Source organism: Crotalus tigris, unplaced genomic scaffold (genome assembly GCF_016545835.1).
Source record: "Crotalus tigris isolate CLP2741 ecotype Arizona unplaced genomic scaffold, ASM1654583v1 scf7180000017609.85432, whole genome shotgun sequence".
Lineage (NCBI taxonomy): Eukaryota > Metazoa > Chordata > Lepidosauria > Squamata > Viperidae > Crotalus > Crotalus tigris.
Genome location: NW_024096510.1, coordinates 33,158 through 59,070, shown reverse-complemented (window position 1 = coordinate 59,070; position 25,913 = coordinate 33,158). Strand labels below are relative to the sequence as shown.

Sequence of the window (25,913 nt, the reverse complement as noted above, 5' to 3'; positions counted from 1 at the left end):
TGGAGGCAGGTTGTTCCACTGATGAATTGTCCTCACTGTCAGGAAGTTTCTCCTTAGTTCTAGGTTGCTTCTCTCCTTGATTAGTTTCCACCCTTTGCTTCTTGTCCTGCCTTCAGGTGCGTTGGAGAATAGCTTGATTCCCTCTTCTTTATGGGAGATATTGGAATACTGCTATCATGTCCCCCCTTGTCCTTCTCTTCGTTAAACTAGACATACCCAATTCTAGCAACCGTTCCTTATATGTTTTATCCCCCAGTCCCCTAACATTTCTTTGTTGCTCCTCTCTGCACTCTTTCTAGAGTCTCAACATCTTTTTTACATCGTGGTGACCAAAACTGAATGCAGTATTCCAGGTGTGGCCTTACCAAGGCATTGAAGAGTGGTATTAAACCTTAACGTGATCTGGATTCTATCCCTCTGTAAATGCAGCCCAGCACTGTGTTGGTCTTTTTGGCAGCTGCAGCACACGGCTGGCTCATATTTTTCATATCTTCTAGTCCAACCCCCTGCTCAGGCAGGAGACCCTATACCATTTCAGACAAATGGCTGACCAGTCTCTTCTTAAAAATCCTCCAGTGATGGAGCACTCACATCTTCTGAAGGCAATTCGTTCCACTGATTAATTGTCTTCACTGTCAGGAAGTTTCTCCTTAATTCCAGATTGCTTCTCTCCTTAATTAGTTTCCATCCATTATTTCTTGTCTTGCCTTCTGGTGCTTTGGGGAATAGCCTGACTCCCTCTTCTTTATGGCAGCCCCTGAGATGTTGGAAGACTGCCATCCAGTGGTGGGATTCAAATAGGTGAGCAACCGGTTCTCTGTGTGGATGCCGCTTCCAGAAAACCATTCTGGGCCTGGGCAACCAAAAATTAGCTGCTGAACTGGTGTGAACTGGCTGACTCCCACCACTGCTGCTATCCTGTCACCCCAAGTTCTTCTTTTTCCTAGACTAGCCATCTCTCGTTCCTGCACCCCTCCTTCATATATTTTTTGTCTCCAGGTCCTTGATCGTCTGAGTTGCTCTTCTTTGCGCTCTTTCCAAAGTCTCAACGTCTTTTTTTTGGAATGTGGTGACCAAAACTGGATGCAGGATTCCAGGTGCGGCCTTACTAAGGCTTTGTAAAGCGGTACTAACTCATCTAATCCTCTTTATCAAAAGTCACCAGGTGTAGAGATGAGAGATAGGCGAAAGTCGTGTGTGGAAAACTGCGCCCCCCAACGCTTGTGCCTTTGTTCTGCATCTATCTTCTCCCTCCCCCCTCACATCACCATGGTGACGTGACAGTACCAGGTCTGTGTGACCTTGCCAGTTTGATAAGGCTAGCCGGTGAACAACAAGTTTCCCTGTTTATGGCCTCTAGTTTTTTACTCTTGAGGATTGGTAAAGGATTTTAGCCAATGAAATGCTGTTACCATGCTGTATCTTTTGCTATTTGCAAACCTCTATTTAAACAATAAAGGCTGCGTAGTAAGTGGCCATTTCTTTGCACCCTTCAATGACTAAGGAGTGATTACTACAACCAGGAAATTTCTCTGGAGGCCTTATTAAATCAGCTTAACCAACTCTGAATCCACCCCTGACTTGTTTTTGTTCAGGAACATGGGAACATGTTGATATTATTATTATTATCTTTTATTCATTAGACATGAACCTCAGTCAACTGAACATTCAAATTGGCTGGCACTGATGGTTGACACGGGTTGCTACCAGCATCCTAGGTATCAACCAGACATCTCCTTAAAATATAAGATATAAATATAAAATATAAATTATTATTGTTATTGTTATTATATTATTGTTGTTGTTGTTGTTGTTATTAATCATCGCAGTCAGCCAGATGCTCAGACGTTCAGATTTGGCGTTTTTGTCTATTTATCGAGTCCTTTCCAAGGACCTGGGATAAACAGATGTGGAAGTTTGATGGTATTACAGGTATCGTCGCAGGATGGAAGCAGTTCCTAGTAAGGCCGCCTTTTGCAATTGACTGATGGCGAATTTGTCAATGCCGATGATGGTGTTCAAGTGGTGCTCCAGTTGTTTTGGGATTGCACCCAAGGCGCCTATGACTATTGGTACTACCCTTGCTTGCTTTTGCCACAGTCTTTCTATTTCTATTTGTTATTATTATTATTATTATTATTATTAATTATTATTATTGTGTGCTGGTATTTTTCTTGGAACTACATAGCAAATATTATGGAGCAGGCTGTTGGCAAAAAGGAGAAGAAAAAAGAAAAATGTTCAGACTGCAAGTCTGAAGTTGCAATGAAACACACGACACAGTCCACGACTTACGAGCACAACCAAGCCCAAAATTCAACATGGCAAAAAGATCGTAAAAACAGGATGCGCCTCACTTAACCACCGACTTGCTTAGCAACAGACTGTGGTCATTAAGTTGAGGACTTGGGGGGATTTTCCGTGCTCGGATGGTCCTTCGGCCTCTCCCAATTTCAGATCCTTGAGTGCCTCTTTCTAATGGGAAAGAGATTTCCTGGTGCCGCCAATAAATTCTCAAATCTCTCCTCTTCACAGTTCAGGACGCTTCCTGTTGACTGGAGTCATAAATACCCCCCAGCAGCTGCTTTTGCAGCATTTTAGGAAAGAAAAGAAAAAAGCAGAATAAAGAAAAACATCAGAAAAGAGACAGGTGAGCGATTCCCACCTTTAACCTGCTTGCATTCCGGAACTCGTGGCAGCAAAACTATCTCTTTTGAAGAGCGAAAGGTGAAAAAAAAAACTCGCAAAAACTCAAATTCAGGTAGTCCTCGATTTACGACTGACTAGCATTTCTTTCGTTAAGCGAGCTGGCTGTTCGGTGAGCCTCATGCCTGATTTTTATGACTTTTTTGGGGGAGGTCACGATTAAGCAAACCGTCTCGGTCCTTAAGGGAATCACTGCTGTCCTTAAGCGAATTCGGCTTTCCCCCCCATTTGACTTTGCTTGTTGGGAAGCCGGAGGGGGGAGGACACAAGTGGCGATCACGCGACTTTGGGGACGCTGCAACCGGTTGTTAAGTGTGAGGTCTGGTTGTGAGTGACGTCATTCAATGCCGCTGTCACTTGGAATGGCCACTAAGCAAACAGTTGTAAATTGAGGACTCTCTGCGTGTTCCAATTAGGCACAGGCGTGCAATCCTCGACTTTCTGGGCTGCTGATCCGTTTTTCCTGGCTTAACACAACGCGCATTCCCACACAAGAAGCACACTCTCCATCTTGATCGTTCTCCCTTGCACCACCACTTCTCAGGGGTGTGCAAAACGGCCCCCGATCCGGCTTTAAACTCCGGTTCAAAACCGTTTTTTGGCGTCTCTCTGTCTCCCTCGAGGCACTGGTTTTGTTGTCGAATTGCCCCCCCCCCCCACAACGTGGGGCAACCCACAACTTGGCTTTGTTGAAGTGTTGGTGAGTTTCCTCAGCTGCTATTCTTATCTGATTTTTTGTTGTTGTTGTTTTGGAACTCTGCTCACTTTGTACTTTTTAAAATTCTTCTTTTTGTGGGGAGCTGTCTGGAGTCACGTATAGGAGATGGGTGGTCTATATGTTTACGAAATAAATGTAAACTTGATGGTCCGCTTGATTAGTAAAAGAGAGTTTTGCCTTTATATACAGGCAGTCCTCGACTTGCGACCACAAGAGAGCCTAGAATTTACATTGCTAAGTGAGAAATTTCTTAAGTGAGTTTTGCCCCTGTTTTACGATATTTCTTGCTACAGTTGTTTAAGTTCCAGAACTCTCTGTTAACAAGCTGTTATTGTGATCCACTCTTGGAAAAATTATTATGGATTTGGCATTTTTGTTCTACCTACTGAGTCCTTCCAAGGACCTGGGATAGGCAGATATTATTATTATTATTTTGGATCATCGCACAGTCAGCCAGATGTTTAGACTGGATTTGGCATTTTGTCTACCTATCGAGTCCTTACCCAGGACCTGGGATAGGCAGATGTGGATGTTTGATGATATTACAGGTATCGTCGCAGGATGGAAGCAGTTCCTAGTAAGGCCGCCTTTTGCAATTGACTAATAGCGAATTTGTCAATGCCAATGGTGTTCAAGTGGTGCTCCAGTTGTTTTGGGCTTGCACCCAAGTTGCCTATGATATTGTTACCACCCTTGCTTGCCTTTGCCACAGTCTTTCTATTTCTATTTGTAGGTCTTTGTATTTTGCGATCTTCTCCAGTTTTTTCTCATCTATTCTGCTGTCTCCAGGCATTGCCACGTCCACCATCCAGACTTTTTTTGTCTTTCTTATCGACAATTGTTAAATACAGGGTGTTATATTGCAGGTGCTTGTCTGTTTGAATTCTGAAGTCCCAGAGCAGTTTAATTTTATCATTTTCTATGACTTTCTCTATTTTATGATCCCACCAGTTTTTGCTTACAGGCAAATGATATTTTTTGCAGATCTTCCAATGCACCATTGTTGCTACTTTGTCATGCCGCTGCTTGTAGTCAGTCTGTGCAATCTTCTTGCAACAGCTTACCAAGTGGCCCACTGTTTCTTCAGCTTCTTTGCATAGGCAGTACTTACTGTCTGTTGCTGTCTTCTCAATTTTGATTTATTATTACTATTACTATTATTATTTATTAAAATGAAATAAAAGTTTTTGAAGTTAGAACAGCCCTGAAAAGGGGACTTAAGACCTGACCTTGCAGATCACGGTGTTCCCCACAATCATGTGATCAAAATTTGGATGTTTGGCAACTGGCATGTACTTATGACAGTTGCAGCATCACCATTTGCAACCTTCCTGGCCATATTTGGAGAAGCAAACTCCCTGACGGAAGCCGGATTCACTTAATGCCCATGTGTTTCACTTAACAGCTGCAGTGATTTGTGTAACACCATGGCCAAAAAAAGATTGCAAACTCGGGCGTGGCTCACTTAACCGTTGCTTTGCTTAGCAATGGAAATCCTGGCCCCAGTTGTTGCCATAAATTGAGGACCACCTGTAGGCTCCGGGAAATGTTGTTGTGGACACAGGATTCAGACAAGAAAGAATGGTTGGAAACTCACCAAGGAGAGAAGCAACCTGGAATTAAGGAGCAGCTTCCTAACAGTGAGGACAATTAACCAGTGGAACAGCTTGCCACCAGAAGTTGTGGGAGCTCCGTCACTGGAGGTTTTTAAGAAGAGGCTGGACAGTCACTTGTCTGAGATGGTAAAGGGTCTCCTGCTTGAGCAGGGGGCTGGACTAGAAGACCTCCAAGGTCCCGTCCAGCTCTATTCTGATTCTGATTCATGGTTCCCTCCAGTTTATGTGAGGACTGATGTAGGCCTAGATAATGACGTGCTTCAATTTGTGCACTTTTAATTTCTTTTTGTTGTTTCTCCAACCAGATGCGGACCACCCTTCTCGTCTGCATCGGCCTTTTGCTTCCCATCTATCTGTTGCACAGATGTGAGTTCCTGCTAGGAGCTTTGGTGCTGCCCAGGTTGAGCGGGGTGTGTGTGTGTCTGTGTGTGGACTAGAAGACCTCCAAGGTCCCTTTCCAATTCTGTCATTTTGTCATTAATTCATTCATTGTTCACATTTCTGAACCGCCCCTCCTCCCTCAGAGAAGGATGTTAGAAGGTGTACAAGATGAAGATTCCCTGTGTTTACACGCTGGCTGTTGAAATGTGGCCTCTAGTCCAGGTTCCCTTCCTTCTGCGACAGGTGATGCTGAAACGGAAATCTGCCCGCCGGGATGGATGACCTCCAGGGGAGCATGCTATTCAATCTTCTGCGAGAAGCGGACGTGGGCAGAGGCAGAGGTAAGGTGGTCCCCTCCAGGTTCACACTCCGAACTATGAACTGCCAACCACATGTGGCAATGAGCCCAGCTGGCATTCCCCCATTTACATCGTTGTCAGAATATCAGAGAGGTCCTCGGTGCTCACTGGGCGTGACGGTTTCCCTGCAGACGTTTCCATGACCCAACTAGGGGACATCATCAGTGCTAGAAGAGAGAGGTTGGTGGAGTGGAGGAGGAGGAGGAGGAGGAGGAGGAGGAGGAGGAGGAGGAAGAAGAAGAGGAAAAGGAGGAGGGCTGTGGGGATGCTCTTTGAGCTTGGTTGTTTTCTTGTAGATATTTCATGACCCAACTAGGGGACATCACCAGTGCTAGAAGAGAGTGGTTGGTGGAGTGGAGGAGGAGGAGGAGGAGGAGGAGGAGGAGAGGAGGAGGAGGAGGAGGAGGAGGAGGAAGAGGAAAAGGAGGAGGGCTGTGGGGATGCTCTTTGAGCTTGGTTGTTTTCTTGTAGATATTTCATGACCCAACTAGGGGACATCACCAGTGCTAGAAGAGAGTTGGTGGAGTGAAGGAGGAGGAGGAGGAGGAGGAGGAGGAGGAGAGGAGGGAGGAGGAAGAGGGCTGTGGGGATGCTCTTTGAGCTTGGTTGTTTTCTTGTAGATATTTCATGACCCAACTAGGGGACATCATCAGTGCTAAGAGAGAGTGGTTGGTGGAGTGGAGGAGGAGGAGGAGGAGGAGGAGGAGGAGGAGGAGGAGGAGGAGGAGGAGGAGGAGGAGGAGGAGGAGGAGGAGGAGGAGGAGGAAGAAGAGGAGGGCTGTGGGGATGCTCTTTGAGCTTGGTTGTTTTTTTGTAGATATTTCATGACCCAACTAGGGAACATCATCAGTGCTAGAAGAGAGTGGTTGGTGGAGTGGAGGAGGAGGAGGAGGAGGAGGAGGAGGAGGAGGAGGAGGAGGAGGAAGAGGAGGAGGAGGAGGAAGAGGAAAAGGAGGAGGGCTGTGGGGATGCTCTTTGAGCTTGGTTTTTTTCTTGTAGATATTTCATGACCCAACTAGGGGACATCACCAGTGCTAGAAGAGAGTGGTTGGTGGAGTGGAGGAGGAGGAGGAGGAGGAGGAAGAAGAAGAAGAGGAGGGCTGTGGGGATGCTCTTTGAGCTTGGTTGTTTTCTTGTAGATATGTCATGACCCAACTAGGGAACATCATCAGTGCTAGAAGAGAGAGGTTGGTGGAGTGGAGGAGGAGGAGGAGGAGAACGATGATGACAAGGAGGAGGGTATCTGTGGGGTCCTTGATGTTCTCTGAGCTGGGCTGTTTTCTTGCAGACGTTGCATGACCCAGCTAGGGAACATCATCAGTGCTAGCAAGAAGACAAGCTAGGTGAGAGAGCACCGAGGACCTCACGTTGAAATCTCATTTCTGCTGCCAGGCACTCAAACAACACATGCAATACATGCATTTCCCGGAGGAATTGGCTGGGTGGGAATAGATTCCGTAAAGCTCTTCTGCTCTGCTCTTCTCTTTTCTCACGGGATCCCAGCAAGGTAGGAGCCCGCCTTGTCTGGAGCGACTTGAGTAAAAGAGCCCGTTCTGATTCCCCTTACTTAGAAAGACTGCCGTAAGCACGGTACGCGTGCCCACCTGGCCTCCATTCTTGATGAAAAGGAAACAACAGCCGTGTCCGACTACATTGTTTCATTGCTAATTAAGAACTTGGGACCCGTTTGGATCGGAATGTTTTACAAGGGAAAGGTAAATATCCTTTTCGTTTTATTTTAGAATGTCTCTCTCTATCCACATCGCTTTTTAATCAAGTGCGGGGGGAGCGGGGGGGGAGGTTTGAGAAAGAGCATGCCAAATGTGATTAGGTCTAATCCCGGCTTATTTTCTGCCATGTTACCCAGCCTAGGTCATGAGAATGTGGGTGAATTCAGGAATCAGATTAAGCATTTGGTGTGGACCCAGAGTAAAACATGAGTGTTGTTCATGTGGTCCCACCGGAGGTCGAAGAAATACATGGAGGGCTCTTCAGCCCTTTCTGAGTTTCGTTTTGACAAGTCAGGAATAAGTTTGCTGGTGAGAATGTTGGTTCATATACATATACAGTGGGGTAGGATGTATACCTCCCCGGCTACAGCCCAGGCTTCTTCTAGAGATAGTAGATATGAGGAAGGAAGGAAGGAAGGAAGGAAGGAAGGAAGGAAGGAAGGAAGGAAGGAAGGAAGGAAGGAAGGAAGGAAGGAAGGAAGGAAGAGGGAGGGATGAACAAAAAGAAAAAAAATAAGAGAGGGAGGAAGGAAGAAGAAAGAAGGGAGAAAACAAGCAAGCAAGAAAGGAGAGCAAGGAAGAAAGGAAAAGAATGAGAGGAAGGGAGGAAGGAATGAGAAAGAAGAAAGGAAGGAACAAAGGAAAAAAGAAAGAGAAAAGAAGGAAAGAGAGCAAGGAAGGAAGGAAAAAAGAAAGGAAGGATGATCGAGGGAGGAAGGAAAAGAAAGAATAAGAATGAGGGAGGAAGGGAGGAAGGACAGAAGGACAGAAGGGAGGGAGAGAGGAAGGAAAATAGTGAATGAAGGAAGGGAAGAAGAAAGGAAAGTGAAGGAAGAATGGAGAAAGAAGGAAGGGAGAAAAAGAAAAAGAAAGAAAAGAAAGGAGAAAGGAAAAAGAATAAGAGTGAGGGAGGAAGGAAGGAAGGAAGGAAGGAAGGAAGGAAGGAAGGAAGGAAGGAAGGAAAAAAGGGAGGGAGGAGAATAGTAGAGAGAGGAAGGAAGGAAGGAAGGAAAGAAGGAAGGAAGGAAGGAAGGAAGGAAGAAACGGAGGAGAGAAAGGAAGGAAGGAAACAAACCATATTATGGAAGTTTCCCCATCCAGGAAAATCTCCCAAACTTTTCATCCAGAGCAGCAAACTGACCACTGATGGTGGGTCAGGAGATCTACATTCTAGAAGACCCAACGTGAGGAATCCAGTTTAGCAAGACCCGTGAAAACCTGCAAAGGCCCAGCAAAATGGCGGAGCCTTCTGGATGTCTGGAGGACCATTGCTGTCGCTTGGGGGGGGGGAGCCGAACGACCCCTCAACAGCCGTACTTGAGGAGAGATTGCCTCAGTCCACCATTTTTTCATTCCCCCCGAATCATCAAACAATCTGATTTCGGGCGGGCGAGCAGGCGGAGGGCCTCCCCTTCGATAAAAGAGACCTTCTTCTTTTCCAGAACTGGCCCCAGGAAGATTGGTGGTGGATAGACGCCTACAAAGTTGTTTACCACAACTGGGCCCAAGCGTTACCTGAAGTGTCGGAAAACAAGAAGTACTGCATCTACTTAATGGGAAACGGTGAGGCATCTCCTCTAAGGATGGCAGCCCAGCCAGTTCAGGAAGTCCTTGGCTTTCGATCACAGCTGAGCCCAAAATTTCCGTTGCTAAGCAAGACAGCGGTTCAGCGAGTTTGGCCCCATTTTACGACTTTTCCGGCCACGGTTGTTAAGCGAGTCACTGCAGTTAAGTTAGTCGCACGGTTGTTAAGTGAATCTGGCTTCCCCCATTGACTTTGCTTTTCCTTCCTTCCTTCCTTCCTTCCTTCCTTCCTTCCTTCCTTCCTTCCTTCCTCCCTCCCTCCCTCCCTTACTTCCTTTTTTCTCCTTCATTCCTTCCTCCCTCACTCTTATTCTTTCTTTTCCTTTCTCTTATCTCTTTTCTTTCTTTTTCTCGCTTCCTTCTTTCTCCATTCTTCCTTCCCTTCCCTTTCTATTCTATTCTATATTCCATATTCCATATTCCATATTCCATATTCTATTCTATTCTATTCTATTCTATTCTATTCTATTCTATTCTATTCTATTCTATTCTATTCTATTCTATTCTATCCTATCCTATCCTATCCTATCCTATCCTATTCCATTCCATTCCATTCTATTTGTTAAGTCCCCTTCCTAATTCTCTTAATTTGACTTCTGGCATTTAAGACTTCTCCAGATCAGGAGTCAGATAAAGAGCCAATCTTAGTAGGCCAATTTATCTAAGTTGAAGAGGTCAAAAAATTCCCCTTCCGCCAATCGGTCCAAAAGCAACTTTCCGGTAGCAGTCTAGTCTCATTGGGATGAATGCAGGAAGGTATAGCTGTAGGCAGGAGGGGAAATTCTCAAGGTGTGACTGAGGACCCTCAAAAGCTGAACTTGGGGTGCGAAGGCTGAACTAGAGAATCAAAGTCTATGAGACCCTCTTTCTGTGCCTTTCAGAATATAAATACTGGAAAGACACGGACTGCAAACAAAGATTCGGTTACATTTGCAAGTATGAGCTCAAGTATCAACGGCGTTGATCCATCTTGGCGTTCCTCCGATCATGTAGGTTTCAGAAGCATCGATCAAGACGGAGTGGGACAGCTCGCCACGGCCAACGTGCTGTGGACAATTCAACAATTCGGTTCAATTATTTAAATAATAATACTAGTAATAAATATTTCAATTTTTATCATTCATTTTTCATTTGGTTCCTCCTTTGGCATCTTCTTTAATGATTCTGTTCCACTATTTCTTCAATATGAGTGTAACTCTAGAGAATCCTTTCCTCAAATAAAGGAACAGACACCAGATGTACGTCCCTAACCGATGGGATCCACAACAGGCCCTGCCTTCTCATCCTGATGGGCCGGGTGGATGAAATAGGGGAGAGGTGGTCCTTCAAACAGCCTGATCCCAAGCCATGGGTTCCCAGAAGTCTGTATTTGCCAAAGAGCTAACTATCCCCGTTTCCCTTAGGTTAGATCCAGGACTCTCTCCAAGCATGGAATCGGCAGAATTCTTCAACCAGACCATGAGCCCATCCTGGTCTTCAGTGCACGTAGAAATCTCCTCCTCCTCCTTTCTGCAAACTCCACTCCCTTCCAGCACTGATGATGTTCCCTAGTTGGGTCATGAAATGTCTGCAAGGAACCAACCAAGCTCTGAGAGCACGAAGTCCATAAGTATCCAGCATTTAACATATTCTTGGTGTTCCTCTATTGACATTGGTCTTCGGCTGAGATAACAACTGAAGTCAGATTGAAGTCTCTCTCTTCTCTTCTCTTCTCTTCTCTTCTCTTCTCTTCTCTTCTCTTCTCTTCTTCTTCTTCTTCTTCTTCTTCTTCTTCTTCTTCTTCTTCTTCTTCTTCTTCTTCTTCTTCTTCTTCTTCTTCTTCTTCTTCTTCTTCTTCTTCTTCTTCCTTCTCTCTCTCTCTCTTCAGATCCCTGAAATGTCAGCCAGCTGGTGATCGGCCCAACTTCACCCAGCTGACTTTCAGGCCTAAGATGGGACTAGAAATCCCTGACTCCTGGTGATTGGTCCAACGCCACCCAGCTAACTTTTATGGCTAAGATGGGACTAAAACTCACCATCTCCTGGTGATCGGCCCAACTTCACCCAGCTGCCTTTCAGGCCTAAGATGGGACTAGAACTCACCATCTCCTGGTGATCGGTCCAAAGTCACCCAGGCAGCTTTCATGCCTAAGATGGGACTAGAACTCACTGTCGCCTGGTTTTCTAGTCTGGTACATTAAGCACTGGACCAAACTGGATCTAGATGGGCTGCCTATATATTTAACAATTAAATAAAAAGAAAAGAAATGATAAAACGCTTATTTCATTTCTTCCCACTGGACTAGCAGCTTATGAGTTGCTTTGGGAAAAGAAATTGCCCAGAAACTCACTGGCCAAAGATTAAACGAGTCCATGTAGCTTGGGTTGAAATGTTGTGTGTGAAACCTTCTCTTCAAGAAGATTTTTCAAGAACGTGTCCTTCAAAAGCTGGCAAGGACAACGGCGCCGACTATCTGTTCCACCCACCACGTCTAGCAATTCCTTACTTATTAGTTTCTCAGAAAGGACACCGTTCGCCCCCAACCCAGGGGTAATTTTAGCTGAACGTAATTTCTGAGATGCCAACTAGTTTTTGTAACTTGTAATAGGGCACGTTCCTCTCTGATCAGCCAGGTTATTATAGAAGTTCCCGTGGGGTGAGCAGAGGAAGAAGAGAGGTGGTGTCACTTCAGGGGAGTCAACCAGAGATCATCTAGCAAAGGAACAAGTGAGTGGTTCTCAAACCTTGGTCTTGGGGGGGGGGCAAATTCTCTTCCCCTGTTCTCATCCGCTACAACGCCCCAGCATCACTTTCACATCGTTGGAGATAGTGTAGCTCACGGAGCCACCGGACTCGGCTGGAACACGTGGAGCTTCAACTGAAGCAGTCCAGACCTCGGAAGGTAGGTAGCACGCTGGGTCTGACATTCGGCCTCCCTCACCACAAGGCCCCCTGAAGTAAAGAATAGGAGATTGATTAGATCTGCTCTTGTATACATATAATAAACTTACGAGCCACGCCCTGGTTTGTGTGGTAGTGTCTTGTGATACCTACGGATCAGATCAGGGGCGGATATATCTCTTTCCTCAATCCAAGAGGCTTCGGACAAACGGTATCCTTTCCACAATATCAGATAATAAAGTCTACCCCCCCTTATTCGTGAATCAAGTATGTCTTGTATTTCATACCACCCTGGCGTGACAGGGGTTTCACATGGAGTGGCCCTCCTACGGGCTTCAGCAAACTTATATGGAAGACCGGATGTATCTTACCAAGTAGCTTCGGTAATTGAAGCTTCACCGTCACAGGATTGAGGATCTGGAGTATGCGGAATGGTCCGATGTATTTCGGTGCTAATTTTCTGCAAGGCACCTGTAACTTAATATACTTACTTGACAGATACACTAGGTCACCTACCTGTAATTGAATCGGTACTCTACGACCTTTATCTGCCTGGTATTTTACCGACTGTGCTGTCCGCTCCAGAGCATGTTGTACAGTACTCCATACCTTACGCACTTGGGACAACCACTCATCTGGTTGACCGACCTGAGCTTCCTGGGTCTTACATTCCGGTAGTGGAGCAATGTCATGTCCATAGACCACTTGGAATGGGGTTAGGCCAGTACTTTTGTGTACCGCATTATTATATGCAATTTCTGCAAATGGTACAAAATCTACCCAATTGGACTGTTGGTACGACACGTAACATCGTAGGTATCGCTCTATAGCTGCGTTGGCCCGCTCTGCTGCCCCATTGGTACAAGGGTGATATGCAGAACTAAGCCCTTGTGTAGTACCAATGAGTTTTAGAAATCGCCGCCAGAAATGAGCTGTAAATTGGACACCCCGGTCTGAAATAATCCGGCGAGGTGCTCCATGCAATCGGTAAACCTGTTGCACGAACATTTTGGCTAATTTCCTCGCCGATGGCAGTCCCTTACATGGTATAAAATGGACTTGCTTTGAAAATAGATCGACTACTGTCCATATAACAGTATATCCTTTTACATTTGGCAAGTCGACAATAAAGTCCATCCCAACGTCCTGCCATGGTCGAGTTGGATTGGACACTGATTGGAGTAGACCCATTGGTTTTGCAGGAATTGCCTTAGCTTGTGCGCAAATGTGACATCCTTTCACATACTTTTCGATGTCCTTCCTCAAACTCGGCCACCAAAACTGACGTCTCGCTAAATGTAATGTTTTCAAAAACCCGAAATGGCCTGCTAGTTTGGAATCATGGCATCGATGATACACCCGATCACGTAGTTCCTGGGGAACGTATAACCTATTGCCATACCAGGCCAAACCATTTCGGTCGGACAGCAATACGGGGTTAGCCAGGAACCAAGAGTCTTTCAACAGAGCTGACTTTACATCATCCTTGAATTTTGTCATCTTCGCGCAGGCATCTGTCCGTATAGATTCAACATTGCAAGGAGGTATAATAGCCTGGATCACCTCTTCTCTCTTGCTGTCGTATTGCGGTAGACGGGATAGTGCTTCCGCTAAGAAGTTTTCTCTCCCGGGACAACTTTAAGATGGAACCTAAATCGTTGGAAATATTGCGCCCAACGAACATGCTTGGGTGCTAATCTTCTTGGATTTTGGAGAACCGTTAAATTCTGATGGTCTGTCCACACCTCGAAGGGATGCTGTGCGCCCTCCAACAAATGGCGCCATGTGGACAGGGCCCATTTCACTGCAAACGCTTCCTTTTCCCACACCGCCCAGCGTCTTTCGGTATCGGTGAATTTCTTTGAAGTATAAGCGCAAGGTTGTAGAGTGCCTTGGTCATTACGTTGCAATAAGACCGCTCCAACCGCCACGTCGCTTGCATCGGCCTGTACAACAAACGGCCATCCCGGATCAGGATGTACTAATACAGGTTTTTGAGCGAATAATGTCTTTAAGGACTCGAATGCCCGTTGACAGGCCACAGTCCAGTCCAAAGATTGTCCCGGGCAGGGTTTCCTATGGTATTCTTGGTACGCAATAGTTGGATCAACGGCAGTGCCACATCAGCAAAAGAGGGAATAAATTGCCGGTAGAAATTAGCAAACCCCAAGAACCGTTGTAACTGGCGCCGGGTCCTCTCTACGCTTCACGGAGATCTAACTTTGTGAAGATTTTCCCAGCAGCTAGATGGGTAAGGAGATCTTTCATCAGTGGTAGGGGATATGTTTGTTCTATACATACAGCGTTAAGGCCCTGAAAGTCCACACATAACCTTAATCCACCATCCTTTTTCCCTTGGAATAAGACCGGTGCCGCTATCCGGGACCGTGCCGGTTCGATAAAACCCCTGTTCAGATTTTTATCTATATATTTCCTCATTTCCTGTAGCTCCAAGAATGTCATCGGATACATCCTGGGTTTCGGCAACTTCGCACCAGGAACGATCTCGATCGCGCAATCCGTTGACCGATGGGATGGTAAGCTATCACATTCTTGCTCGCTAAAGACTGCTGCGAGATCATTATACACCGCCGGATATCCGGGATCACTCCCAGCTTGCACCGATTTCGAATCTCCGCTCACCTTATCCTCACTATTCTCAGACGGGCAGGGTAGCTGGGGACCCACTGCAAGTCTTATATGACGGGACCCATCCGCCCACCACATGTTCGGGGTCCATTTATCCAACCATGCTAAACCGAGGATAATAGATTCGGACATAGAGGGCACTACTATAAATCGTATTACCTCCCAATGGGCACCTATCTCCATCCTTACAGGCTCCGTCACCAAGATGGTCGGGGTTCCCCCCAAGAGGGACCCATCTACCTGTTCAAAGCGAATTGGGGCCTTTAACCGGGTCACCCTCATACGCATCTGCCGTGCCACCTCTCTGCTAATTAGGCACCTAGTGCACCCGATGTCAATCAATGCCTGAAATGACCCGGACTCCCCAGTAACCGGACTTGTTAATGTTATGGGTATGGTGAACGGAACTATGGGGTAACTCACCATCGGATCCTCCACCGGGCCTTCTTCTTCATATTCCTCCAATGCCGGAGGGGCATCGCCTGGAGCTTGTTGGCCAGATAGTTGTCCTAATTGATGGGCAGCCCGTGAGTTCTCCGTCATCTTTTTTGGTGTACTACCGGGTCTGCCAACGGCGGTTGGTGTTTTAATCGACTCGGGAAATGTGCACTCCGCCGCCCGGTGACCCGGCCGATTACAACGGAAACACCGGAACACGGGTTTAGGACGCACATTGCTGATTGGCATCTGATTGGTACTGTCCTTGGGTTGATCCTGGCTCCGACGGAGCTGCGGCCGTTCTTCTCGTGTTCCGGACAAGTCCCTGAGCCCAACATCTAACTCCATCGCTGCCTTGAACCATTCAGAAAGGCGGCCTACAATCCCTCTAACCACACATGCCCGGTGTAAGTCAGTATCTAGTCCCGTGCGAAAATAATGGACCAATAGACGATCTGGCCACGATCGAAGTCTCCCTGCAACTTTTTTTAATTCCCGTATGTATTCTTGCACTGGTCTGCCCCTCTGTCGCAGGCCAACCAGTTGTGCCTCAACCCGTTGTAATCGGGTCGGATCCTCAAATCTGGTTTTCAAGGCGTCTAAGAATAAACCTATATCCGCCAATTCTCTTGTCCTGCCTTCAGGTGCTTTGGAAAATAAGTTGCCCCCCCCTTCTTTGTGGCAGCCCCTCAAATATTGGAAGACTGCCATCCAGTGGTGGGATTCAAATCTGTGAGCAACTGGTTCTCTGTGTGGATGCTGCTTCTGGAAAACCATTCTGGGCCTGGGCAACCAAAAATTAGCTGCTGAACTGATGTGAACTGGCAGACTCCCACCACTGCTGCTATCCTGTCACCCCAAGTTCTTCTTTTTCCTAGACTAGCCATCCCTCATTCCTGCACCCCTCCTTCATATATATTTTGTCTCCAGGTCCTTGATCGTCTGAGTTGCTCTTCTTTGCGCTCTTTCCAAAGTCTCAATGTCTTTTTTTTGGAATGTGGTGACCAAAACTGGATGCAGGATTCCAGGTGCGGCCTTACTAAGGCTTTGTAAAGCGGTACTAACTCATCTAATCCTCTTTATCAAAAGTCACCAGGTGGTGAGATGAGAGATAGGCGAAAGTCGTGTGTGGAAAACTGCGCCCCCCCAACGCTTGTGCCTTTGTTCTGCATCTATCTTCTCCCTCCCCCCTCACATCACCATGGTGACGTGACAGTACGCAGGTCTGTGTGACCTTGCCAGTTTGATAAGGCTAGCCGGTGAACAACAAGTTTCCCTGTTTATGGCCTCTAGCTTTTTACTCTTGAGGATTGGTAAAGGATTTTAGCCAATGAAATGCTGTTACCATGCTGTATCTTTTGCTATTTGCAAACCTCTATTTAAACAATAAAGGCTGCGTAGTAAGCGGCCATTTCTTTGCACCCTTCAATGACTAAGGAGTGATTACTACAACCAGGAAATTTCTCTGTGTTCTGGAGGCCTTATTAAATCAGCTTAACTAACTCTGAATCCACCCCTGACTTGTTTTTGTTCAGGAACATGGGAACATGTTGATATTATTATTATTATCTTTTATTCATTAGACATGAACCTCAGTCAACTGAACATTCAAATTGGCTGGCGCTGATGGTTGACACGGGTTGCTACCAGCATCCTAGGTATCAACCAGACACCTCCTTAAAATATAAGATATAAATATAAAATATAAATTATTATTGTTATTGTTGTTATTATATTATTATTATTATTATTATTATTGTTGTTGTTGTTGTTATTAATCATCGCAGTCAGCCAGATGTTCAGATGTTCAGATTTGGCGTTTTTGTCTATTTATCGAGTCCTTTCCAAGGACCCGGGATAGGCAGATGTGGATGTTTGAACTGATGGTATTACAGATCTCGTTGCAGGATGGAAGCTGTTCCTAGTAAGGCCGCCTTTTGCAATTGACTAATGGCGAATTTGTCAATGCCGATGATGGTGTCCAAATGGTGCTCCAGTTGTTTTGGGATTGCACCTAAGGCACTTATTATTATTGTTGTTGTTGTTACTACTATTACTATTGTTGTTACTACTATTATTACTATTACTATTATCATTACCATTATCATCATCATTGTTATTGATCATCGCACAGCCAGATGTTCAGACTGGATTTGGCATTTTTGTCTACCTATCCTTACCAAGGACCTGGGATAGGTAGATGTGGATGTTTGATGGTATTACAGATATCGTCGCAGGATGGAAGCAGTTCCTAGTAAGGCCGCCTTTTGCAATTGACTAATGGCAAATTTGTCAATGCCAATGGTGTTCAAGTGGTGCTCCAGTTGTTTTGGGATGATGATAATGATTATTATTATTATGGATCATCGCACAGTCAGCCAGATGTTCAGACTGGATTTGGCATTTTGTCTACCTATCGAGTCCTTATCCAGGACCTGGGATAGGCACATGTGGATGTTTGATGGTATTACAGGTATCGTCGCAGGATGGAAGCAGTTCCTAGTAAGACCGCCTTTTGCAATTGACTAATAGCGAATTTGTCAATGCCAATGGTGTTCAAGTGGTGCTCCAGTTGTGTTGGGATTGCACCCAAGGCGCCTATTACTATTGGTACTACCCTTGCTTGCTTTTGCCACAGTCTTTCTATTTCTGTTATTATTATTATTATTTATTATTGTGTGCTGGTATTTTTCTTGGAATTACATAGCAAATATTATGGAGCAGGCTGTTGGCAAAAAGGAAAAAAAAAAAGAAAAATGTTCAGACTGCAAGTCTGAAGTTGCAATGAAACACACAACACAATCCACGACTTACGAGCACAACCAAGCCCAAAATTCAACATGGCAAAAAGATCGTAAAAACAGGATGCACCTCACTTAACCACTGCCTTGCTTAGCAACAGACTGTGGTCGTTAAGTTGAGGACTTGGGTTTTCCAGAAGGGGGGATTTTCTGCGCTCGGATGGTCCTTCAGCCTCTCCCGGTTTCAGATCCTTTGCTTGAGTGCCTCTTTCTAATGGGAAAGAGATTTCCTGGTGCCGCCAATAAATTCTCAAATCTCTCCTCTTCACAGTTCAGGATGCTTCCTGTTGACTGGGGTTATAAGTACCCCTCAGCAGCTGCTTTTGCAGCATTTTAGGGGGAAAAAAGAAAAGAAAAAAGCAGAATAAAGAAAAACATCAGAAAAGAGACAGGTGAGCGATTCCCACCGTTAACCTGCTTGCATTCCAGAATTCGTGGCAGCAAAACTGTCTCTTTTGAAGAGCGAAAGATGGAAAAAAAACTGGCAAAACCTCGCATTCAGATGGTCCTCGATTTATGACCGCCATTCTGACTAGCATTTCTGTCATTAAGCGAGCTGGCTGTTCCGTGAGCCTTGTGCCTGATTTTTACGACTTTTTTGGGGGAGGTCACGATTAAGCAAACCGTCTCGGTCCTTAAGGGAATCGCTGCTGTCCTTAAGCGAATTCGGCTTTCCCCCCCATTTGACTTTGCTTGTTGGGAAACCGGAGGGGGGAGGACACAAGTGGCGATCACACGACTTTGGGGACGCTGCAACCGGTTGTTAAGTGTGAGGTCTGGTTGTGAGTGACGTCATTCAATGCCGCTGTCACTTGGAATGGCCACTAAGCAAACAGTTGTAAATTGAGGACTCTCTGCATGCCCGAATTAGGCACAGGTGTGCAATCCTCGACTTTCTTGGCCGCTGATCCGTTTTTCCTCGCTTAACACAACGCGCATTCCCACACAAGAAGCACACTCTCCATCTTGATCGTTCTCCCTTGCACCACCACTTCTCAGGGGTGTGCAAAACGGCCCCGATCCGGCTTTAAACTCTGGTTCAAAACCGGGTTTTGGCGTCTCTCTGTCTCCCTCGGGGCACTGGCTTCGTTGTTGAATTGCCCCCCCCCCCCCACAACGTGGGGCAACCCACAACTTGCCTTTGTTGAAGTGTTGGTGAGTTTCCTCAGCTGCTATTCTTATCTGATTTTTTGTTGTTGTTGTTTGGGAACTCTGCTCACTTTGTACTTTTTAAAATTCTCTTTTTGTGGGGAGCTGTCTGGAGTCACGTATAGGAGATGGGTGGTCTATATGTTTACGAAATAAATGTAAACTTGATGGTCCACTTGATTAGTAAAAGAGAGTTTTGCCTTTATATACAGGCAGTCCTCGACTTACGACCACAAGAGAGCCTAGAAAATACGTTGCTAAGTGAGAAATTTCTTAAGTGAGTTTTGCCCCTGTTTTACAATGTTTCTTGCTACAGTTGTTTAAATTTCAGAACTCTCTGTTAACAAGCTGTTATTGTGATCCACTCTTGGAAAAATTATTATGGATTTGGCATTTTTGTTCTACCTACTGAGTCCTTCCAAGGACCTGGGATAGGCAGATATTATTATTATTATTATTTTGGATCATCGCACAGTCAGCCAGATGTTTAGACTGGATTTGGCATTTTGTCTACCTATCGAGTCCTTACCCAGGACCTGGGATAGGCAGATGTGGATGTTTGATGGTATTACAGGTATCGTCGCAGGATGGAAGCAGTTCCTAGTAAGGCCGCCTTTTGCAATTGACTAATAGCGAATTTGTCAATGCCAATGGTGTTCAAGTGGTGCTCCTGTTGTTTTGGGCTTGCACCCAAGTTGCCTATGATATTGTTACCACCCTTGCTTGCCTTTGCCACAGTCTTTCTATTTCTATTTGTAGGTCTTTGTATTTTGTGATCTTCTCCAGTTCTTTCTCTTCTATTCTGCTGTCTCCAGGCACTGCCACGTCCACCATCCAGACTTTTTTTTTTTTCTTATCGACAATTGTTAAGTCCAGGGTGTTATGTTGCAGGTGCTTGTCTGTTTGAATTCTGAAGTCCCAGAGCAGTTTAGTTTTATCATTTTCTATTACTTTCTCTATTTTATGATCCCACCAGTTCTTGCTTACAGGCAAATGATATTTTTTGCAGATCTCCCAATGAACCATTGTTGCTACTTTGTCATGCCGCTGCTTGTAGTCAGTCTGTGCAATCTTCTTGCAACAGCTTACCAAGTGGCCCACTGTTTCTTCAGCTTCTTTGCATAGGCAGTACTTACTGTCTGTTGCTGTCTTCTCAATTTTGATTTATTATTACTATTACTATTATTATTTATTAAAATGAAATAAAAGTTTTTGAAGTTAGAACAGCACTGAAAAAGGGACTTAAGACCGGATCTTGCAGATCACGGTGTTCCCCACAATCATGTGATCAAAATTTGGATGTTTGGCAACTGGCATGTACTTATGACAGTTGCAGCATCACCATTTGCAACCTTCCTGGCCATATTTGGAGAAGCAAACTCCCTGACGGAAGCCGGATTCACTTAACGCCCGTGTGCTTCACTTAACAGCTGCAGTGATTTGTGTAACACCATGGCCAAAAAAAGATTGCAAACTCGGGTGCAGCTCACTTAACTGTTGCTTTGCTTAGCAACGGAAATCCTGGCCCCAGTTGTTGCCATAAATTGAGGACCACCTGTAGGCTCCGGGAAATGTTGTTGTGGACAGAAGATTCAGACAAGAAAGAATGGTTGGAAACTCACCAAGGAGAGAAGCAACCTGGAATTAAGGAGCAGCTTCCTAACAGTGAGGACAATTAACCAGTGGAACAGCTTGCCACCAGAAGTTGTGGGAGCTCCGTCACTGGAGGTTTTTAAGAAGAGGCTGGACAGTCACTTGTCTGAGATGGTAAAGGGTCTCCTGCTTGAGCAGGGGGCTGGACTAGAAGACCTCCAAGGTCCCGTCCAGCTCTATTCTGATTCTGATTCATGGTTCCCTCCAGTTTATGTGAGGACTGATGTAGGCCTAGATAATGACATGCTTCAATTTCTCCACTTTTAATTTCTTTTTGTTGTTTCTCCAACCAGATGCGGACCATACTTCTCGTGTGCATCGTCCTTTTGCTTCCCATCTATCTGTTGCACAGATGTGAGTTCCTGCTAGGAGCTTTGGTGCTGCCCAGGTTGAGCGGGGTGTGTGTGTGTCTGTGTGTGGACTAGAAGACCTCCAAGGTCCCTTTCCAATTCTGTCATTTTGTCATTAATTCATTCATTGTTCACATTTCTGAACCGCCCCTCCTCCCTCAGAGAAGGATGTTAGAAGGTGTACAAGATGAAGATTCCCTGTGTTTACACGCTGGCTGTTGAAATGTGGTCTCTAGTCCAGGTTCCCTTCTGTGACAGGTGATGCTGAAACGGAAATCTGCCCGCCGGGATGGATGACCTCCAGGGGAGCGTGCTATTCAATCTTCTGCGAGAAGCGGACGTGGGCAGAGGCAGAGGTAAGGTGAGCCCCTCCAGGTTCACACTCCGAACTATGAACTGCCAACCACATGTGGCAATGAGCCCAGCTGGCATTCCCCCATTTACATCATTATCAGAATATCTGAGAGGTCCTCGGTGCTCACTGGGCGTGACGGTTTCCCTGCAGACGTTTCCATCAGCCAACTAGGGGACATCACCAGTGCTAGAAGAGAGTGGTTGGTGGAGTGGAGGAGGAGGAGGAGGAGGAGGAAGAAGAAGAAGAGGAGGGCTGTGGGGATGCTCTTTGAGCTTGGTTGTTTTCTTGTAGATATGTCATGACCCAACTAGGGAACATCATCAGTGCTAGAAGAGAGAGGTTGGTGGAGTGGAGGAGGAGGAGGAGGAGAACGACAATGACAAGGAAGAGGGTATCTGTAGGGTCCTTGATGTTCTCTGAGCTGGGCTGTTTTCTTGCAGACGTTTCATGAGCCAGCTAGGGAACATCATCAGTGCTAGCAAGAAGACAAGCTAGCTGAGAGAGCACTGAGGACCTCACGTTGAAATCTCATTTCTGCTGCCAGGCACTCAAACAACACATGCAATACATGCATTTCCCGGAGGAATTGGCTGGGTAGGAATACATTCCGTAAAGCTCTTCTGCTCTGCTCTTCTCTTTTCTCACGGGATCCCAGCAAGGTAGGAGCCCCCCTTGTCTGGAGCGACTTGAGTAAAAGAGCCTGTTCTGATTCCCCTTACTTAGAAAGACTGCCGTAACCACGGTACGCGTGCCCACCTGGCCTCCATTCTTGATGAAAAAGAAACAACGGTCGTGTCCAACTACATTGTCTCGTTGCTAATTAAAAACTTGGGACCCGTTTGGATCGGAATGTTTTACAAGGGAAAGGTAAATATCCTTTTCGTTTTATTTTAGAATGTCTCTCTCTATCCACATCGCTTTTTAATCAAGTGCGGGGGGAGCGGGGGGGGGGGTTTGAGAAAGAGCATGCCAAATGTGATTAGGTCCAATCCCGGCTTATTTTCTGCCATGTTACCCAGCCTAGGTCATGAGAATGTGGGTGAATTCAGGAATCAGATTAAGCATTTGGTGTGGACCCAGAGTAAAACATGAGTGTTGTTCATGTGGTCCCACCAGAGGTCGAAGAAATACATGGAGGGCTCTTCAGCCCTTTCTGAGTTTCGTTTTGACAAGTCAGGAATAAGTTTGCTGGTGAGAATGTTGGTTCATATACATATACAGTGGGGTAGGATGTATACCTCCCCGGCTACAGCTCAGGCTTCTTCTAGAGATAGTAGATATGAGGAAGGAAGGAAGGAAGGAAGGAAGGAAGGAAGGAAGGAAGGAAGGAAGGAAGGGAGGAAGGAAGGAAGGGAGGAAGGAAGGAAGGAAGGGAGGGAGGAAGGAAGGAAGGGGGAGGGATGAAGAAAAAGAAAAAAAATAAGAGAGGGAGGAAGGAAGAAGAAAGAAGGGAGAAAGCAAGCAAGAAAGAAAGGAGAGCAAGGAAGAAAGGAAAAGAATGAGAGCAAGGGAGGAAGGAATGAGAAAGAAGAAAGGAAGGAACAAAGGAAAAAAGAAAGAGAAAAGAAGGAAACAGAGCAAGGAAGGAAGGAAAAAAGAAAGGATGATCGAGGGAGGAAGGAAAAGAAAGAATAAGAGTGAGGGAGGAAGGGAGGGAGGACAGAAGGGAGGGAGGAAGGAAGGAAAATAGTGAATGAAGGAAGGGAAGAAGAAAGGAAAGTGAAGGAAGAATGGAGAAAGAAGGAAGGGAGAAAAAGAAAAAGAAAGAAAAGAAAGGAGAAAGGAAAAAGAATAAGAGTGAGGGAGGAAGGAAGGAAGGAATGAAGGAGAAAAAAGGAAGGAAGGAAAAAAGGGAGGGAGGAGAATAGTAGAGAGAGGAAGGAAGGAAGGAAGGAACGGAGGAGAGAAAGGAAGGAAGGAAACAAACCATATTATGGAAGTTTCCCCATCCAGGAAAATCTCCCAAACTTTTCATCCAGAGCAGCAAACTGACCACTGATGGTGGGTCAGGAGATCTACATTCTAGAAGACCCAACGTGAGGAATCCAGTTTAGCAAGACCCGTGAAAACCTGCAAAGGCGCAGCAAAATGGCGGAGCCTTCTGGATGTCTGGAGGACCATTGCTGTCGCTTGGGGGGGGAGCCGAAAGACCCCTCAACAGCCATACTTGAGGAGAGATTGCCTCAGTCCACCATTTTTTCATTCCCCCCGAATCATCAAACAATCTGATTTCGGGCGGGCGAGCAGGCGGAGGGCCTCCCCTTCGATAAAAGAGACCTTCTTCTTTTCCAGAACTCGCCCCAGGGAGATTGGTGGTGGATGGACGCCTACAAAGTTTTTTACTACAACTGGGCCCAAGGGTCACCTGAAGTGTCGGAAAACAGGAAGTACTGCGTCTACTTAATGGGAAACGGTGAGGCGTCTCCTATAAGGAGGACAGCCCAGCCAGTTCAGGAAGTCCTCGGCTTTCGACCACAGCTGAGCCCAAAATTTCCGTCGCTAAGCGAGACAGCGATTCAGCGAGCTTGGCCCCATTTTACGACTTTTCCAGCCACGGTTGTTAAGCGAGTAACTGCAGTTAAGTTAGTCACACGGTTGTTAAGTGAATCCAGCTTCCCCCATTGACTTTGTCAGAGAATCGCAAAAGAGGATCATGTGACCCCCCGGGATGCTGTGACCGTTGTAAATGTGGAGTTTGCAACTAAATGAGCAGTTGTGAGTGTAACTGTTACCTCTAGTTCAGCGGTTCCCAACCTATGGGTCACGACCCCATTTGGGGTCGATCGACCATTTTATGGGAGTCGTGAAACAACATTTTTCCCCCCCCAGGGGGCGGCACCACGGCGCATTCGTGTGACGCGGTCGCCGTCACACGAAGATTGAGAATCGCTGCTCTAGTTGGTCTGATTTGGCTATCCTTACAGAAGCCAAATATATACAAATATCACAAAGTGTTGTATCTTATGATTTACGATGAAAATATTTTTATGATGATTACAATCATGATTTATCTCTTGTTGCTTGTCTGTACAGTGCGAGCTTCTGCACCAGAGACAAATTCCTTGCACGTCCAATCACACTTGGCCAATAAAGGATTCTGTTTCTGTGTGTTTCTAATTCTGTTTCTATTTCTATTATTTCTGTTTCATTCCATTCCACATTCTATTCTGTTCCGTTCTGTTCCATTCCATTCCGTTCCATTCCATTCCATTCTATTCTACTCTACTCTATTCCATTCTATATATTCTATTCTATTCTATTCTATTCTATTCTATTCTATTCTATTCTATTCTATTCTATTCTACTCTACTCTACTCTACTCTACTCTATTCCTTATTCTATTCTATTCTACTCTACTCTACTCTACTCTACTCTACTCTATTCTATTCTATTCGTTAAGTCCCCTTCCTAATTCTCTTAATTTGACTTCTGGCATTTAAGACTTCTCCAGATCAGGAGTCAGATAAAGAGCCCATCTTAGTAGGCCAATTTATCTAAGTTGAAGAGGCCAAAAATTCCCCTTCCGCCAATTGGTTCCAAAGCAACTTTCCGGTAGCAGTCTAGTCTCATTGGGATGAATACAGGAAGGCATAGCTGTAGGCAGGAGGGGAAATTCTCAAGGTGTGACTGAGGACCCTCAAAAGCTGAACTTGGGGTGCGAAGGCTGAACTAGAGAATCAAAGTCTATGAGACCCTCTTTCTGTGCCTTTCAGAATATAAATACTGGAAAGAAACGGACTGCAAACAAAGATTCGGTTACATTTGCAAGTATGAGCTCAAGTATCAACGGCGTTGATCCATCTTGGCGTTCCTCCGATCATGTAGGTTTCAGAAGCATCGATCAAGACAGAGTGGGACAGCTCGCCACGGCCAACTTGCTGTGGACAATTCAACAATTCGGTTCAATTATTTAAATAATAATACTAGTAATAAATATTTCAATTTTTGTCATTCATTTTTCATTTGGTTCCTCCTTTGGCATCTTCTTTAATGATTCTGTTCCACCATTTCTTCAATGTGAGTGTAACTCTAGAGAATCCTTTCCTCAAATAAAGGAACAGACACCAGATGTACGTCCCTAACCGATGGGATCCACAACAGGCCCTGCCTTCTCATCCTGATGGGCTGGGTGGATGAAATAGGGGAGAGGTGGTCCTTCAAACAGCCTGATCCCAAGCCATGGGAGGCAGCGGCTCCAGTGGTGGCGGTGGCACAGCAGCATTGTTGGGGTTCCTCGCTGCTGCCAAGGCCCGGCTGCTGCCCCCGCTGCGTCCTCAGCCGAATGGGTGTGGAGGGGGAGCAGGACATGAGGCAGCGGCTCCAGCAGCGGCAGCGGCACGGCAGCATCGTCAGAGTTCCTCGCCGCTGCCCCCGGCCTGACTGCCGCCCCCGCTGGGACTTTGCGCTGCCCGGCTTTGCCCTCTGCCCATCGATGGAGCTGCGGTGGAGACAGCGCCCACCTGAGCCGCCTGAGGGGCAGCAGGAGGAAGGAGAGGAGGAGAGCAAGGAAGCAGCCACCCCAGCAGGGACTCCACGCTGCCTG

General features: G+C 46.0%; 2 protein-coding genes across 7 annotated transcripts; both read left to right on the top strand.

Moving 5' to 3' along the window:
• The first annotated feature begins 1,588 nt into the window (after nt 1-1,588).
• Nucleotides 1,589-10,546, top strand: LOC120298611 (C-type lectin-like). Of its 3 annotated transcripts, XM_039322547.1 has the most exons (8): nt 1,589-1,718; nt 2,536-2,650; nt 5,346-5,406; nt 5,665-5,762; nt 7,352-7,495; nt 8,953-9,073; nt 9,976-10,083; nt 10,498-10,546. In XM_039322547.1, exons 3-7 carry the CDS (start codon nt 5,346-5,348, stop codon nt 10,056-10,058), a joined length of 507 nt encoding a protein of 168 aa, XP_039178481.1. In that variant the 5' UTR covers nt 1,589-1,718; nt 2,536-2,650; the 3' UTR covers nt 10,059-10,083; nt 10,498-10,546. The 3 variants fall into 3 exon arrangements, with proteins under 3 accessions (XP_039178481.1, XP_039178470.1, XP_039178492.1); XM_039322536.1 differs by lacking the exon at nt 10,498-10,546 and having other exon boundaries at nt 9,976-10,213; XM_039322558.1 differs by lacking the exons at nt 5,346-5,406; nt 10,498-10,546 and having other exon boundaries at nt 9,976-10,213.
• Nucleotides 10,547-18,103: 7,557 nt separating this feature from the next.
• Nucleotides 18,104-25,321, top strand: LOC120298595 (C-type lectin-like). 4 transcript variants are annotated; one of them, XM_039322509.1, is made up of 6 exons: nt 18,104-18,255; nt 20,959-21,019; nt 21,274-21,371; nt 22,094-22,237; nt 23,663-23,783; nt 25,084-25,321. In XM_039322509.1, exons 2-6 carry the CDS (start codon nt 20,959-20,961, stop codon nt 25,164-25,166), a joined length of 507 nt encoding a protein of 168 aa, XP_039178443.1. In that variant the 5' UTR covers nt 18,104-18,255; the 3' UTR covers nt 25,167-25,321. The 4 variants fall into 4 exon arrangements, 3 of the variants coding, with proteins under 3 accessions (XP_039178443.1, XP_039178452.1, XP_039178436.1); XR_005554153.1 differs by lacking the exon at nt 20,959-21,019; XM_039322518.1 differs by lacking the exon at nt 23,663-23,783.
• The last annotated feature ends 592 nt before the right edge of the window (nt 25,322-25,913 follow it).